This window comes from Melospiza georgiana, chromosome 3, assembly GCF_028018845.1.
Source record: "Melospiza georgiana isolate bMelGeo1 chromosome 3, bMelGeo1.pri, whole genome shotgun sequence".
Taxonomy (NCBI): Eukaryota; Metazoa; Chordata; class Aves; order Passeriformes; family Passerellidae; genus Melospiza; species Melospiza georgiana.
The window spans coordinates 31127625-31145600 of record NC_080432.1 but is presented as its reverse complement, the minus strand read 5'-3'; the positions used below and the strand labels follow the sequence as shown (position 1 = coordinate 31145600).

The window sequence follows — 17976 nt, the reverse complement described above, 5'->3', positions numbered from 1 at the left end:
TGTCCAAACCAGGAATATGTTGGGGGACCCAGGGCAACCAAGGCTCTGCAGGGCCTAAGCGTAGCATGGGGAAAAGGTTTTTCAGCACCTTTTTGAGTTTGGTTTTCAGGTACTGTAAGGGCAATGGTCTACTACAAGGCTGTAATTCTAATATATTATACACTATTTAAATCCCATTTGGACAAATACTTTTATTAAGCATATCTCTGAACATACATTATACATTTGTTTTACTATCACCCTTGGGAACAAAGTATCTGCATTAAATTTATGTGCTTAGAAACTAACACTATTTTCTGCAGTACATATAATCTTAAGAGTCTTAATAGACTGTAATCCTTTAGATTTATGTAGTCCCTTTCCTCCTTGATATAAAAGTGGTGAGCAAATAGTATGTGCCTCTTGTCATTTCTTTGAGGTGATTAGCAAATACAAGGGACACAGTGTCTGCAGTGAACTGATACACAGTAATACTGACACATTTCAGAAATACTTTTATTGGTAGATATGTCTTTCAAAAATGCATGGAGTTGTGTGACTTTGGAAAAGTAACTTTGAGATTATTCTTCTGGTGCTTCCAGGCTATATTATGTGTTTCAGATATTCAGAAAGTGAATACTGTATTGCCATCCTACTTTCATTTTGAATTATGGTTGAGTTGCCTGCTTTGTAGTAGTGCTGTTTTGCTTAATAAATAGATTTGAGCAAAATACATTTCTGACATAAAATCTGTCCTCGATCGTTAACACTGAATGGTTCTACCTTGGATAGAAAGTTGGTTTTCTGTTAGAGGATTCATTAATGTTAGAAAAATTATGTTCTAGATGGCATACTGATGTTGTGGGGGAGGTGGAGATGGTAGTTGATGCCAGTGAAATTTCCCTGTTTAAGCTCAGTGAGAAAGTCCAGGAAGACAGGTTTAACAAAAAAAGTTTCCCCTTATAAGTGGGGAAGCAGCACAGTTTTTCACCACCTGTTAAAGACCAGATCCAATTAGCAGGAAAAGCTGCCTTGTGTGATACAAGCTGACTTGTATCACAATTGGAATGCATAATTCTAAGGACACACTAAGGAAAATTGCGCTTCAGTGTTTCCTTTGGTTAAATCTTTTGCTTTACAAAGAGTAAAGGTGTTTATAGATGAGCAATTCATTTTGCTCCAACTAGTTCAACTTGACCCTGAAATGAGAACTCCCATATTTCAATAGAGAGTAAGGAGAGCACTTCTGAAAGCTAATCAGATGCCTGTGAATTGTGATCTACTTTGGATTTACAGAGACTGATTCACAAGATCTGCCCCAGGATGATACCAGTTCTGAGTTTTGTATCTGAGATACCCAGAGCTGAGGAAAAACCAGGAGTCAGCTCCCAAAACACAAGGCTTGTGAGCCTATGGGCTTTTGTAGTTAGTTTGAACGTAATATCCTAGTAAACCACACACTGAGACCTGTTTGTAGCATTTCCTCTGGTAGGATTTTAAGCTCATAGAACACCTCTGCTAAGTGAGCGAGTACCATGTTCCCCACGTTAATACCTAGAACTGAGGTTTTAACTATCTCCAGACTTTGGTAATCTCTATTTTTTAATTTTGAGTTGTGAACCATGAAATTTTCAGGTTTTTTGCAGTAATAGTCTGTAATAATTATGTTTGTATTTATAAAGTCATATAAAGAATTGTGATCTGAGATGTATGTGGAGATGAACTGCAGGTTCTCAAGTACTCCTCTGTGGGGGAAGCTTTTTTAGGTACAAATATCATAAAATCTGGTGGGGTGAAGGCCCTTAAATCCCAGTAGGTATTCTGTTGCTGGAGACCTGTTGGAGATTTGTAGCCACACACCAATATTTGACCTGACAACTAAAGGATGAAGTAAGAGCTTGGTGCTTGGGGGAAAAAAGCCCTTGCTAGGAGCTAATGAGGGCTGAAGTGAGTTTGAAAGGCACTCTAGATGAGCCCCGGACTGATTTCAGTCTCCCGCCTTCCTCGGCTCTTTCCCTTTGCAGCAGCCGGTGCCAAGGCAGTGCCACTCGTGTTCTCCATGTGGAGAGGCTGGCGCGGAGCCCGCTGTCTGCGCAGCCCCGGTGGGCGCGGGCAGGTGAGGCGGCAGTGCTCGGCTTGGCCCCGCGTCCGAACCGGATCCGAGGGGGCCGGCACCGAGGGCGGGGAGCGGCCCGGGGCTCCCGCGGCAGCAGCAGGAGCAGGGAGGAGCCGCCAGGCGCTGCTAGAGCCCGGACCTGCCGCGGGGAGGGGCGGCCCTGGCTGCCGGCGCTCCCCGCTCGCGGCCAGTTTTGGGGCGAGCGGAGCAGCGGCTCCGGCTGCGCAGACAGCGGGCTCGGAGCCGGGGGATACCTGCATCGAGACCGGGCTGCCGCCTCCGTCCTGCCCATCTGCCCTGATTTCGGCTGCTAAGTGGCCAGAGCTGCGTCCCGTCGGGTCGCTTCGGACCTAGCCGTGCCTTCAGAAAGCGCGGGGATGGAGATTTAACTCAGCGCTATTTGCGCTGCAATGCTACTTTGTAATGTAAGTGGGCTCCTGGGATTGTGAGAAGCCTTTCAGCTGAGTAGAAATGCCGGAGAGTTCAGCACAGGACCCTGCCAGCGCTGAAGAGCCTGGTGAGAAAACAAACTTCCCCGCCCCGACTCGAGATCCGGCTCTTGGGGTAGATACGCTGTGATAAAAGTGCTGTACGAGGTTTATCACTGACCTTCAGAGCACGGCTCAGCGAATGGGAGACTTTAAACCCACTCAAGCTTGGGAAATGAAGCGGGGGGAGGGTGGGGGAACCAAACAACTCCCATCTTAATTTTTCGAAGAAAATTATTCTGGACTGATAGTGTAAAAGTGCTTTGCTGTGTTTTCTGTAGCCAAGTGCAAAAATGCTGTGTGTTTATCAAATAGGTGTGACTGCCAGTGTGTACCCTGCCTGATGTGTCCTGATGGTCTCACTGATTCTTTGCCTTATTTAATGTACTGTAGAGGGAGATTATATTACTGCTCCTATTAAAATTGGAAGAAAAATGCTAATATTAGTAACAATTCTTATTACTGTGTTACTGTGCTCAAACATAGTTTTTAAATTTGGACAGAAAACAAATAGTCTGATTCTAAGAAAATGGTGGAGTGGTTTCTTAAGCTCTTACGTAACATTTATATAGCCAGGGTGCTGGTAGGTATTGCTGGGGCTGTAGCTTAAAGTGTTGCTTTTGTGTCCCTTTACAACTGTAGTAATTTCAGTGTTAGTCCCACAGCATAATGAAGTAAAAATCTGTGGAACTGTCAATGCAAGTAACTCTTCTTACACCCAGAAAGAGCCATATTTTAATTTCTTCCTATCCTGTGTAAGCACATTAGAGCTATTTTGGATCAGAATATTTGCAATTACAAAAACCTTAAAGTCTTTCATATGGTAATGGAAAGTCAGTAAGTTGTGTAAATAAGATTTAGTGCAATGACAGTGTGGCAGTTGTAAGCAATGTTTGAGGTTCTTTAACAGCTTTCTGGGCTCTTAAACTCTGCTGAGGTATACACCTACTTTCCAGAACTATGCATATTTTTTCTTGAAGTAGAATGGTTCCAATAATTTCTGGTTCTAGCTGTATCTCATTCCAAAACTTGAATGAAGCTTTTTCAGACTTCAATATATTTTCTTCCATTTTCCCGACATAGATATGCTTTTTTCCTCTTTTTTTTTTTTCTAATTGAAACTTTAGAATTATACAAAACTTCTGGAAGAGAAGTTAGAGCTCCTTGTTGTTGCTTCTGTCCCTAGTCTGATTATATCTATTGTAAATTTTGACTTTGAAAAGACTTTGTAGTTAAAGCACTACCATTGATTTCTGTAGTTGAAGCCCTGCAAATGATTTCTGGAAACGGTCTGCTGTTGTTTGTTCTCTGTGCCAGAAGAAGTAACTTTAGCTGAAAAGCAAAGGAAATCTGCTTCTGAGGGTCTGAAGAGGTTGGTTTTTCCCATCCTTTGCAGGCTTTCCCAGCTCTCTCACCCCACAGCTGTCTTTGGTGGGTTGGTTCTTGTGCCAGCTTGGCAACACTGGTTGCCAGTGCCCATCTGTACGTGAGCCGTGGTGCTGGCATGGTGACATCTGGAAACTCCCTGTCACAGGAGTTGCGGTTCCCGAGCTAGCCTGCTACACAGGAAATGAACTCATGGAGTCTCAGGTTCAGAACAGGACAGCTTCAAAGCCTTGAAGGCTGTGGAGAGGGGTGGCAGGGACAGCTGGCTCTCAGAACACTTGGAGGAGGGGAAATTTCCCCTCTACAAACCTCTTCTGCTTCATAATTGTCTGCTAACTACTCCCTCATGGAACAAGGACTTAGATTGCTGAAAATTTGCTTGGTAATAGGGTGACATTAGTTGACAATGTGGGTATTTATAGACTGCAGAAAACACACTGACCATGATGGCATTTCTCAAAAATAGGAGCTGTGTTGTACCATTTCACAAAGTGAAATGGCTGCATTAATAAATACATCAGGTAAGTTTGCTCGTTGATGAAATAAGAATTTGAGACTTTCTGAAGCTGAAATGGTTATATTTAATGTACTTGAAATACCTGGGGAAAAAAAGGAGAACACAGGGATGTCTCGTTCTGGGAAGCACCTGTATTTTGTACAGAGAAAGCTTTTCAGGGAAGAGGTAGGGGTTAACAGCTGAAATGGAAGAGCAAGAATTGAGGTATTGAGCGAAACCAAGCACCAAGTATGACAGCATTGGAGTAAGAGCTGGAGAATTCAAAGAATGTCTAGCTGGGAGCCAGAATGGAGATCAACAACCGTGAAGCATTAAAAAGCAGCTTGACTTGCTAAAGACCATTGCGGTGATAGATACGTAGACATCTCCCATGAAACCCAGTATCAAACACCGAGCACCACCTGTTACTTCTCTGGGCATGGAAAAAAAGCAAATATACAAAGAATTTTGGTAATGTGAAGGAGGAGCAAACCCTTCTTTAGAGTGGCTGTGCACTGGCTGACAGAGCAGACGAAGGCTGGAGAGGATTTAACTGAGTTTACAGACTGTAAGACTGTTGGCTACATTGGAAAACTTGATCATCTTGAAGGACTGCAAGGCCATTATGGTATTTCATCTGGAAGGAGTCACCAGTTAGCACTGGGATTGTTAAATGTTGCTTATTTTAGAAATGCACTGCTTCTAGAATACGGCTGGTTTAGACGAATTTTTACATGAAAAGACATTTTTATTACCTTGGACATTATGTTTATCTCAGAACTATGATGCTTTGTAGCTGACAGGTCTGTGAAGTCCATAAAGCCTGGGCTGGTTCAGCTGGCTGAGTGGTGCAATGCTGACTACACTGAAAAGCTTTAGATAACTTTGAAATGAAATTTGAATTCTTTCCTGCCTTAAATGAAAAATCTAAACTCTTACAACAGTTTAGTTTTGATTTTGTGCAAGTCACAGATTTGGAGTATTTTTTTTTCTTACATGGTTAAAAAAACCCTCAACACTTGGCTGTTCTCTCTGTTGTCTTCTAAAAATCTATAAATTATCTGTACTAATATATTAGGTTATACTAAATTTCCACTATGTCATTCCTTCTTGGATTTGCATTTCTATCATTCCCAATTGCAGGCATTGAGTCCAGATGGGATTTGTTGAACCAGTGTTTTTTTAAGTCTGGTTGGGTTTTTTTGGTTGCCTTTTTTTTTTTTTAACTTTAAAGAAACTAAAATTAACAAAAAATTCATTCAGTTGCAGCCAAAGGAGCAGGTGTGGGGAGCACCAAATCCCACATAGTTGTACGGGATTACTTTGTTTCCCGAAGGGCTTGCAATGCTTGTCTACTGGGTGAGGTCTGTTCACTGTTAGCTCCACAAATAATAGATGGATTACTCCATAAAATTGTTAAGAATGGATATCGCCACTGCAGACCATGGTACATTCCAGATACAATGCTCTTCCAGGAGTTGTTTTGAACTGCGTGTCTCAAGTCCTTTCTGAGCAGTTACTGCTATCAAGAGTGCAGTAATTAAAGACAATTCTGGTTTTCTTCCCTTATTAGTCCAACTGGCATAATTTCCACAGAGATGATCACATTTAAAATACCTCGTGTCCAGCCTGAGATGTGGAATATATTAAATGTATAGATTAACACTTTTTCTAATTGTATTTAATCTTCTATTAAGTAGAAGATTCTGCCTGCATTGGAACCTGTATTTTCTATCATCTCATTGTTCAGGGTACCTGTGCACTGCTTCAAAGCTTTCAGGTGTAAATTTTTATAAGTCTGAAACCCCCACTCTACTGGAGAATGCCAGGTCCTAGAGCAGTCTGAGGAGTGCAGCAAAAATGAACTTCAACATTGAAGGAATTCAGAATTTTCTAAGACTGAATTTTCAAAGATTCCTATTTTTAGATTCTTTTTATCATGGTCAGCATGTTCTTAGATTTCCCATTCCATGTCATCTTAAAAATCTTACTATGCTTTTACTTGTCACATCTTAATTGGCTTATTTATTAATCCTCTAAAGAAAAGACTCTCCGTTAACTATTTCATTGGGCCAGTTTTACATCTAAGTTCCCAGTCACTGCAATTATGGCAGAGGAGACAAAATGCAGTGGAGAGTTAAGAATATATTTTGGTGTGACAGCTGCAGGTGAAGTTTTGCTGTCAGTGGATTTACAGCCACTTGTGTAAAGAGGGACACAAATGAAGTACCATAGTACAGAATTTTTAATCCTCTCAAACATGAATGAAACAAAACTCAGATGACATTAGCCTGGTCAAATTCAGTGACTCAAAAGAGAAAAGTTACCAAACCAAATGAAAATGTACAGCCCAGCTCACATTCTAGAGAACTGGTTTGAGTCCCAGTTCTTTACAGATGTGACTGAATAAAATATTTAATCAGATGGCTACCTTAGCATGCAAGGTGCTCTTCCTTTAATGTGTTATTGGAAGAACTTCAAGGCAAGCAGGTGCTTCCATTGCCTTTCTAAGAGTCCATAAAAATGAACGGAACTCAAGAGTTCCTCAGGGCTTAAGAAAAAAGAATTAATTAGCTCTATCTGTTAAAATTTTAATGTTTGAAATGGTTCATTAATTGTTTGTTCAACAGGAGAACAAATGCAGAATTATATGTTGTGGTACTGAGGATCTTTTCTTTATTCAGTAGTTCTAAAACATTTCTGAACAAAAGGTGCACAGGTAGCTATTATATCTGTGGAAAATAAAGCCTTTATCTTTGATCGTATTAAATGGAGGCTGCTGAGCTGTCTGGACAAAAGTTACAATTGTCATGTCAGTGTTCTCAAGGGGCACAGATACACTGAAGGGCCAAGGCCCTGTGTCTGTGGTGGGGTTGTCCAGCAGTTGCGGGCACGATGTTGGGCATCTGTGTTTGGCACAGAGTTGTGTGGTTTCCTTCATGAAGTGGTTGAAAACAGCTACTAAAAATTAATGCTGTAAGTGTCCTGGGTTTAAAGCAAAAGAATGTGTGTCTCTCTTCCTGAAATATCAGATATTTGCAGTCTCTCTGTCCCTTCTGTTTGATTATTACAGTAGACAGTAATTTTGAGCAGTGTACAGCAGTTTCAAGTGATGATATGGATGGATCCAACTAACTTAGAAACTAATGGAGAAGCATCACTGTGCAGCCTATCTTTATGTGAGTGAATGTAAAAATAAGCAGCCAGAAATTCCAAAAATGCTGCCAGGCACCTGGAGAGGAGCTTTGTCTGCCTCAGTGTCCAGCTCTCACTGTGTTCACTGTTGATGTTGCCTGCAGTTGTGAGAGAAAACCAGACTGCTGATACACAGTGGAATTTCACGTAACTGATACATCTCTTCTGACCAAACTGAAGTTTAGCCAGCCCCTTGAATTTGCTCTCTATGCTCAGCAGAAAGTCCCCCTTGGGCTTGACTTGCCTGGGCCAGGGGAGGGGGTACCTGGCAGGAATGTGCGGAATTGAAGGCTGGAAAAATCTGCATGTCAAACAGCATATTCTCCTGTTCTGAGTGGGTATCTAAATAAAAGTGATTTCCCAGGGCATCAGGCTCTGCACATGATCTAGAACAAATAGCAGAGGATTAATTTTCGTTTCAGAAGTGGGGGATTTAGCTCTGTCTCAGGGAGATGCTACGGTGGGGGGGGGGACATTCCAGTCTGCAAAGCACTTTCCTCAGAGTTAGCATACAGGCAATTATGCTCAGCTGGCTGGGCAGGCTTAGCTCTCTGAGCATTCAGCAAAGGTATCAGGGAAGAAAATGAGTTAGAAACTTCCTTGCTTATCTGCCTTAATCTGTGCATGTTGTGTCTCCCTGCAAAGTTCGGTTGTCTGTAATGCAAGCCTTGCAATTTGGACTTAAAATGATGCTAATTAAATTCGGTATTAAAAAGTCAAAGCAGTTGAGATTAACTGATTATATTTTTTCAGCAAGTGTTGATTTATTCTTCTAAGTAGCACATAATTAGTGTTGTTCATGCTCCCTCCTCCCTCCCCCAGGGTAGCAAACTCTTATCTGAGTGTGGTGTTTGACCTTTCATGTTATTTATCAAAATAATGATCTCCAATTTACCTTTTTATCTTATTAAAACAAAGTTATAGTTAAGATGGGAAAAATTGACTGCTGTAAGAACCTCACACAAGTTTTGATCTTGAGCTGTGGTCACTTCTACAATGTTAACAGTTCTCATTTATCTACATATTGCCTGAAAAACCTTAGGAGAAAATCTTTTCATATCCTTTATTTACGACACGTTACATTATTAGTGTACTCTATGCACTGCCTTTAGAGTACATGTTGCTGGGAAGTGAAAGCTTCTCAATCAACAGTAATTCAATCCTGGGATTATTTTTTGTCAACCTGGTAAAAACATGTGATTGTATTCTATCTTTTAAGTATTCACAACAGTTCATTTTGAGCTTCTGCTAAAGATCTAATCTACTATTCAGAAAATTTGATATAACTGCTGAAATACCTTGATTTATTCAAATAAGGCATTTCAAAATTTCTTTATAAACATGAATATGCCTTGTTTTTAATAGAAATTGGAAAGGAGGTTACTGAAACCAGCACTTTATTGGTTATTAAATAATCTCTATTGTGTAGGCTTGTCTCCTGCAGTTTTTCAAAGCACACAGGTAAATTGCAGTGCAAAGTGTGGTGGCATTGTTTATACCAAAATCTGTTTTTATAAATAGTGGCTGTTAGCTTAGTTTTGTGCACAATGATTTTGCTCTGTGCATGTCAGCCATTACTTGTTAGCTATGACACAGACACTGACAAATCTCTATTCATTTGATTTATAACTTGGTGTAATCACTGAAAATTGACATAATTTCACTCTTAACATTTTGTTCAACAAATTTAAGTACTTAAGGACATTCCTGGCAGTGTGCATGGCTCCTTTCCCTGTTTCCCTGTGTTGCAAAAGGTAAAGCTCAGAGCAGAGCTTTACTCATGTTAATTTAAAGTTATTTCTGAGCATCTGAAAACACTGCAGCTCTCTAAACTACCCTTTATTTGTTTCCTCAGGAACATCACATGTCCACTGAGAACTTGGAGCATGGCTATGAGCAACACCACTGACTCTGTGGTCCTGAGCAATGGCAGCATCTTGTCAAATGCTGCTGGTCCAGGGGTTGTTGCAGCGAATGACAGAGACATCACGGTCCAACAACTCCCATCCAAGGAAACACCAAGATCAAAACCAAGTCTAAATGGCTGCCTGCAACTAAATGGAGCAATCAAACCATCCTTTCTGCCTTTAGACAACCAAAGAACTCAGCAGATGTTGTCGCAATGCTGCCACCCTTGTCCATACCATCATTCTTTAAGTAGCCATAATAGCAAGCAAGAATGTCATTCAGTGGTTGGCAGCTCAGCATCATCTCCTATGACCTCGTGCTGTATGCAGCCACACACTGAGTACTCAGCCTCTATTTGCCAAAAACACAGCCCTGTCTATCAGCCTGCCTGCTGTCTTCAGCCCTCCCCATCCTTCTGCCTTCACCATCAGTGGCCTGACCATTTCCAGCATCAGCCTGTGCAGCAACACCTAGCCAGGATCAGGTAAGCAGGTTGCATTATTTCTTAGTTCTCAGCATGGATAATCTTTCCCTGAACTATTTTGTTTTCCTACAGAAGTAGGAGATCTGAAAGGAGGATGAACCAAATTTCTTTCCCAGTGATTTTACAGATCAATTTTCAATGCATTACCAAGTCATTATTTCCAGGAGAAACCAAGTCAGGAGATTTGTTTTGCTGGGCTCCATGAATATTCCTGAAATGAAATAATTCTTTCTTGGGAGAAAACAAGCACTGGTGTTTTTTTTTAATTCGTGGGGATTGTTTGTAAGCTTATTAGCTCTTTCAGAAGACATAGGGTACACCTCTATTGTGTAAAACAAACCAGCAGAGATAGCTAAGAATACACTGAAAGATCTGGTATGTCTGCACAGTCTAATCAAAATACATATTTCCTTAAAAAGATGCATTGAAAAATATTTTCAACAATTCTATTCTCAAATGTGCAGGGTGTTTTTTCTTTGTCAGGTCAGCTGGTTCAGTGGGTTGCCCTCTTTTCAGTGTAGGTTATCTGCTAAACTTCAAAATTGTGCTCAGATTGAGGAATTTGGGATTGTTCCAGGATTTAGTCCTTTCTCTTCTCTATTTCATAAGAATCTGCCTCTTTGTATTTGTTAGCTTTGGAGTTCCAGAGCTTCAGGGAGCAACAAACACAAGAACAATCTTTACAGCCTCCTGGTCCTGGGCAAAATCAGCCAATCTAAGAAGCAACTTCTTAAAAGCAAATTCCCATTGAAGGAAGACACTTTGAAGCTTTTAAGCAATGTTACTATTTTTTCTGAGTTGCAGTTGGGCTAAAAGGGGTGGATATTCATGGGAGCATTAAAACTACCCTTCTCCCTGTTATCCAACATCTGCACCCATATTCAGGAACTTGGAGCTGTGAGTGTTTCTCAGTCAGTTACAATGACTTTGTCTTGATGAAATACATGCACTAATTTTAAACTCTTAAAAATATCAGACGGGGAAAAACATGTAATGTGGAAAAACTCATAGTGAATAAAGCTTTTTTCCCCTAAGATAAAAACAGATGAAAATAGGGATGATAATACAGAGCACAAATCAGCTTTCTCCTGCCAGTTATTCCACTTAGAAATGGAAAAAATCTTAGTTGTCAAAACTGCTTATCAGAGCATGTATTTTCCACCCCATTCGTCAAGCAAAGACGTTGTATAATTTTGTATACAAAGGTATGCGGGAAGTTGAACTATTGTAGGATCAGTTGTACTTTTCAAACTGTTGGAATGGTTGCATTCATTTCACTGTTTTTCACTGTGCATCAGGGTTGTTAAACGTCATCTGTATTCCATAGTCATGAGGAAAGGAACAAATGCCATCCATAGTCTGGGTTTCTGGCTTTAGTCTAGAAATAAAAACAGTGAAAATTTTTCTGGATATGATAAAATAATGTTTTCAGTCATGGTTCACAGATGCAAAAACTGTTTGAACTGCTCTGATTGGGCTCTTGAGCCAAGACACTGTTTTTTCATCTTCCTTGCCATACCATACACTTCTACAAAAATGCACAGAAATTATGAACAATGATTTATGATAAATGGTTTGTTTTACTGCTAGCAGTCGAAAGATGCAATCCAACCTTTAAAGCACCTATACCTAATTAACCAGCTCTATCTGTTAGCATACCCTGCATATCCCTATCAAATGATTACTGTACTGCTTCTGTGCCTTTTCACTCCGTAAACTGCCCATGGCTGCATTAATGGACAGTGTATACTGATCTGACTATCACTCAGCATGGAACCAAAGACTTATTTTCTCTCTTCATACTCAGCAAGGTGTGTCTAAATACAATAGTCTGTCATTGCATTGTGAGGTTATCACCCAGAAAGGCCACTGTCAATGTAGACATGTGGGAGATGGTAAAAACTGGGAGCAGCTGGATGCAGTCTTGCTGGTGGATGGATGTGCACTGAGGAGGAAGCAAACTGCCTCATTTGTAGCTCCTTGGCAGGGCTGAAAAGGAGAAGTGATAAATGTGTATTTGTTTTTATGTGTTGGGGTCACTTCCTGTAAACAGAAGACTAACACTTAGGTGTGTGATATTTGAATGTGATCATTGTTGCACACTCTTAATTTTTTTGCAGTTTGAGCTTATAATCTGCACAGCAGCTTCTTCTCTAGGTATTTTTATTACAAGGTTCATTGGAAATCATCCAGCTTTATGAAATGTGCATGTTTCAACAGGGTTATTTAAAATGCAGGTTCTTATACTCTACATTAGTTAAATTCAGTATGTAGTCAAACAACAGTTAAATTATCTTCTTCCTTTAAAAAAAATGCATTCAAATACTGGTATAATTTTAAGAAGGGGGAGAAGTTGTGATTAGATACAGGAGGGTGAACACTCTTTGCAGACTGTATCGCCTATGCTTACAGCTTTGGGTAGGTAACCAATTGTTTCAGCACAACAGGCTTTGTCAGGTTTTGAAGCCCAAGGCTTAACATTTGCCAGTGACCTAATATTAAAGGAATGTGGCTCTGGTATATCATTGCAGATTGAAGTATGTAAAGACAGATTGAAATAATGCCACACTTGTTCTATCCTCTTAAAGCTGGCTGGATCTGGAATTTTGAAGCATGGCACATTTAATTCTCTTCAGTACTGTTGGATGTTTTTTTTGTTCCCCTATCCTGCCCCTTTGGAAAGCTCATGCTGAAGTATCCGTTTTTGTTGGAATGCACTTTATGTATCTCAAGAAACCTGGGAGCTTAGACACCCTGGAAGATATGAGTGACTGCCCTTCCTTTGCTGCTGCTTCTGTAGTCATCAGAAGCATTGAGTTAGGAGTCCCTAGGGAAAAGTAAAAATGTGCAGCCCAGTAGCATGCTTAGTGGGATGAAAGTAGGATAAAATAAATAATGAACATTTGCATAGTTCTCTGGAAGAACTGAATAGTAGCATTTTTAAAAAGCCAGAAAACAATTGCAATCTTACAATCTCTTACAATCTCTTACAATCTCTTACAATCTCTTACAATCTCTTACAATCTTTACTGGTATTTTTCAAAACTGCTTCTTCATATAGGAATGTATGCATATCAGTAGGAGTGGCAGAGGAAGGATGTGCGCAGATCATTTAGGAAGTTGTCTCAGGATTGAGGAAGGCATGTAATAACGATTGTGGTATCTCTGGTGCCAAATTGGATTGCTTCCTTCAGACATGTATGGGAAGTTTTTAGTAGGAAAACACCAGTTAAAAGCTACCTGTGTGCGTCTTAATCTTGATATCAACTGCTGGAATCTCTCTGATGATAAAATTTAGAAAGCTTAGGTCTGTGGACTCAGAGATAAAACGTAGGGCAGAAGAGGTCAGGGAGCTGTGAATGAACTGCTGGTGCTGCTGCTAAGGAAAATGCTCTAGACTGCCAGTGTGTGCAGTGCTTGCACTTTCACAGCATCAATCCAATAAATTCAAACAAGCCCTCTTGGCTTAGGGTGAACCTGCTTTGTGTCACCCACTGTTTACTTTTTTAGACTATACTGTTGATGCTTTTGACTACAGCAGACAAGTAAGGAAAACTGTTCTGAAAAGCATCTGAATTATCTGTGGTAAAAAAACAGGCTGAAAGGATATATGGGATGATCTGCCCATGATCATGCAATCATCTCAAGCTGGAACAGGAAAATAAAATCTGTTTAAAGCCCCACAGAATCCTTACTTTGGATAAAATTTAAGAATTGCTCCTCATCCCCCAATAGCTTACTTTGGAGGTTTTAGCTCCTAAAGCTTAGTTAGTTTAAATTGCTGGATTCAAAGCTTTTGCTTGTTAGACCAATTTATATTCTGAAGAAGACAAAAGACAGCGTCAGGAAACTGGTAAAACATCCAGACTTTTTGTACATCTTGCTTTTAGTTTGATTTAAACCTTCTTTTGAAGTGTTTTGGCATTGCAGATTTATGTGATGGTTCTGGGACTCTGGGTTCTGCTGTATCTCAGCATTCTGTACCACACACTGTTCAAACAGTACTGCAGACACAAGTGAATACTTACACTTTATTTAATACTTTAAAACAAATCTCTGTAGAAATGAAAAAGCTGTGAAGTGAGAATAGAACACTACAGCTGCCTCTTACCCATTTTAGATTTTTCCTTCTAGTTATTTGGCATAAAGATTAGAACCGGAAAAAATAAAATCTCCTCTGATTTTTCAAAAAGCAAGGGAATGTTTGTCAAATACCAATCTCAATAACAAGACTTTGTTATGAAACAGTTCCCTGCTTGATTCCAGGAAAAGGACAATGGTTATCTAGTACATTCTGCATGGCTTGCAGAGCTGATTTTGCATATACATGTGTATAAAATATTTTCAAATAGCCTCAGTTCAGGAACATGAACTGTTCACAAAAATTTTTCCACTGTTAAAAAATAACAACCTATCCTAATTTGAAAGTTGTTAGCATCTGCTTATTTTGATGCATTAAAAGATATTTTAGTTTTCACTTTTTATATTAATTGTATACTAACGTCTTTTGTACAAAATACATGTTCATATAATGATTAAAAAATTAATAAAGGAACCTTTCTGCCTTCCCCTAAGAAGATTAAAAACAGGAATCTTTAATAAGAAACAATTAGGTCAGATTTCTGGAAGTGGGATTTCTGAAATGTTTTATCAACCTTTAGCAACCAAGAAGCAAAAGCTATGACATCATTTCATTCATTGTTCAAGGTGTTGCAAATCTTTTGGTTCATGTTACAGATCAGGAGTTCCTGAAATAATACAGATTCTTTCTCTGTTCTCATTTAAGCCATTTTTTCTATGCCCGAGTAGGAGTTCTCCTTATTATGAAGCATTAACAACCCGATGGCATACTTGGGATTTTGATGTAGTTGAGAAAAAAGAAAAGGAATGTGAAGCCATCTCATGCATCCATCTGAGTCCATATGTGGGATTCCCTGTTGAGCACATGTGGAAAAGTAGGTTTTCCCTGTGACCAAATGGATTTCTTTCTTTCTTTGAAATAATTTTTCATGTCAGTCTAATTTAAGCTGTGCTTCTTAATTTTCACACATTTTTATTTTAGTCTTGCATGATCTCTGAGTGTGATACCTTAAGAATTTTATTCTGGTTTTATTAATTCATTTACTCTTCCCATGATAAATATTGTGCATTGTTGGCTGTGCAAACAACTTGCTCCACTTTCTGGAACTGAAAGCAAAGAGCTGACACACAGAGACTAGAATGCAAATAAAAATGCCATTTATAATTTGGTGGCTGACCAAATTTAAAATAGCATGGCTAAGAAAGTATTAAGTGCATTTAAAAAAAAACCCTGTCATTCTGAGCTGTTCAGGGGATTTTTGCAGGCTTTGGAATTGTACTACTTAAACATTAGTGTTTGTCTAGACTTCAGGTTGTTTGGAATCAATCAATTTTGCCATGGGAAGGTGGTGCTTGGTGCTTTGGTGTGAGTGCAGCTGAGGACCAGCCTGGCTGTATATTGCTGTGTAGATTCTGCTCCTTAGGGAATTCAGGTCCTGTGTGTGCTTGAATTTCCTGTGCCCTGTATCCCTCACCTTTCCCTGAACAACAGAGGAGCTCACTCATAACTAGCAATCTGCTGGGCCTTTGAACTGCTGTCCTTAGAAGATGTAAAGCTGTGGGAAACTCAGCTTTATGGGAGGGAAACCATAAAAAAACATGGCTCCTTTCTTTTGTACTAAATTGACTGGAAAACCAGCATCACCTGCGCTCGTTCTGGAAAAGGACTAATTGGTGTGGGGTTTGAGATGACTTTTAAAACTGAGCATTTATATACACTTAGAAAAAGCCCACAACATCCAAAATTATGTCAGTTTGTTGGAATATTTTGATGATGTTTGGTTGTTTTCATGTACTTTTAATTTAGTAGGAGGTTGTAGTAAATGTCTTGTTCAAATGTGAATAAGACAACACCAGACAACATTATTTCTGTCTCTAACTCCTTCTAAAATCACTTGTTCTTCCTCTCTGATAATTTCAATGTTGTCTTCATCTCCTGGTGAATAATAATAGATGTCCACACTTTTAATTGGTCAGTGGTGCTTGAACAGCAAAACAAAACAAAACCCCTAAACACTGTGCAAGAGGGGAATTCAGAGGGTACCTGAGCAATTTGGCATTGATTTTGCTACACAAAAATTGCAATGATATTCTACTGAATAAAGAAATCTCTTAAAAAATTGACTATCAATGCAAAATAGAAATGAGGTGATACCACTGACAGATCAATGGAGGTAAGGGAAGTTACAACTAGAAATCCTGCTGATATTTCAGAGAGCTTAGTCTCACTACTGGCAAATTAGGATGTGTTTTGGTTCTTTTCTAGTAAAATCATAAATAGATTTATGTACTGGACTGGAAAAGCTGATTTGCATCACTTCTTCCACTTCTCCCATATTTTCTAGCAAGTTAATAGGATCCCTTGCCTCAAAATTCTTATGTTACCTTTCCAGTTTGTAGGATGTTTAATTTATTCTGTCAAATGGATGAACTTTTGCAAACATTTTGCTGAATATGGATTATGTTAAATCTGTTTTATAGTCTGTTCAACCCTAGAGCACTTTTTGGGGGTTTTAGCTACAATAATGGATGTATTTAGCTCTTAAAGGTTCCTTTTTTTTTTTTTTTTGCTTGCTTGTTACTGAGCATACAAAACAAATTTCATGTCAGGAGATCCAAAAGATAATGTTGCATTATATATGTACAGGTTTTCATTAGCACTAGCAAAAGCTAGAGAGCCTTCTTTTTGCAATTACATATTAAATCCTATTAAATATATTAATTGTGTTGAATAGACATTTATGTCACTTAAAAGTGATATAAATGACTAAATTCACAGATATTGGAACAGGACTTCCACACTGAAGGGAAGTATTTGACTAAATTTAGAACAAAGATCTGAAGTAACAGTATTTTCATTTGCTGCAAGAGATTAAATGTGCAGAAAGGTAAAAACTGTTGTTTGTCCCCATGGTTAGATGAATAATCTGGAGAAATTTTAAGTGCTTTTAGTCTATCTTTAGAAAAGCTCTCGGGACACAGAAGGTTTTCTGAGAGCAAAACTGAACTCCGTGGTGGCTTATGATCCCAAAGTCTTATATCTGCACAGGAAGGAAGACTGAAGCATGTATCAGTTGAAGTGTGATTTATGACACTCCAGGTCTCCCTACTCCAGAGCTAAACTTCCATGTACTTAATGTCAGTCTTTAATACCTAAAGGGACATGTACTTCAGCCTGCGTGGACAGATGCCATCATAAAAATAGGCACTCTTGGACATTTTCCTTCTTGGTGGTATTGTGAGATGGTGGTTTTCCTCTGTGTATGTTGTGATTCCTTGAGTCATGTTAATTTCCTGTTTGTCAGAGAAATCCAAGATGTGGCCGTGACCTTGTGTTGCTCCATTCAACTGGGAAGTGTGATAAAAACAGCTTTGAAATAAGGAAGGGACTTTTTGCCAGTAAAAATGTTGAAAACTACTCTAGTCATCATTTAAATCCCAAAACATATCTATTAATTTCACTGTAATTACCAAGAAAAGAGAAAAGACTAATGGTTTTAGACTTGTGAAAGATCTTGAAATAATATTAGTCTGCTCCAAATTAGCTGTTGGCTTGTTTTCAAATAATGATTCATGGTGGTATTTTACTAAGCTTTTTTAAAATTCTCTTTAATAGATCAGAACTTTTGTTTAATTTGCCAGGCAGTGCTCTATGTAGTCCTGCATTCAGTGCTTCAAAAGTTTAAGGAATATATATATAGCTTCAATTAAACCTTTTGAAGAAGTATATACTTTAAATTGTGTATAAACTTTGCCATTTAAAGCGGGGAGAATCCAGTTGAAGTATGCTTAATGGTAATCTTCTTATTGACAGTTGGAGCAGTGTTTAAAAGTGGCTACACTC

General features: G+C 39.2%; 1 protein-coding gene across 3 annotated transcripts in view; it reads left to right on the top strand.

Moving 5' to 3' along the window:
- The window catches only part of DISP1 (dispatched RND transporter family member 1), an 85441-nt gene that overhangs the window by 44825 nt on the left and 22640 nt on the right, over window positions 1-17976 (top strand). For 2 of the 3 annotated variants that reach the window (XM_058020181.1, XM_058020184.1), the window contains one exon: window positions 9516-10052. In XM_058020181.1, the coding sequence (XP_057876164.1) occupies window positions 9547-10052 (506 nt within the window). In that variant the 5' untranslated portion in view covers window positions 9516-9546. Of the gene's footprint in view, window positions 1-2450; window positions 2521-9515; window positions 10053-17976 lie in introns of those variants that run through there. The other variant, XM_058020182.1, reaches the window with a different exon arrangement.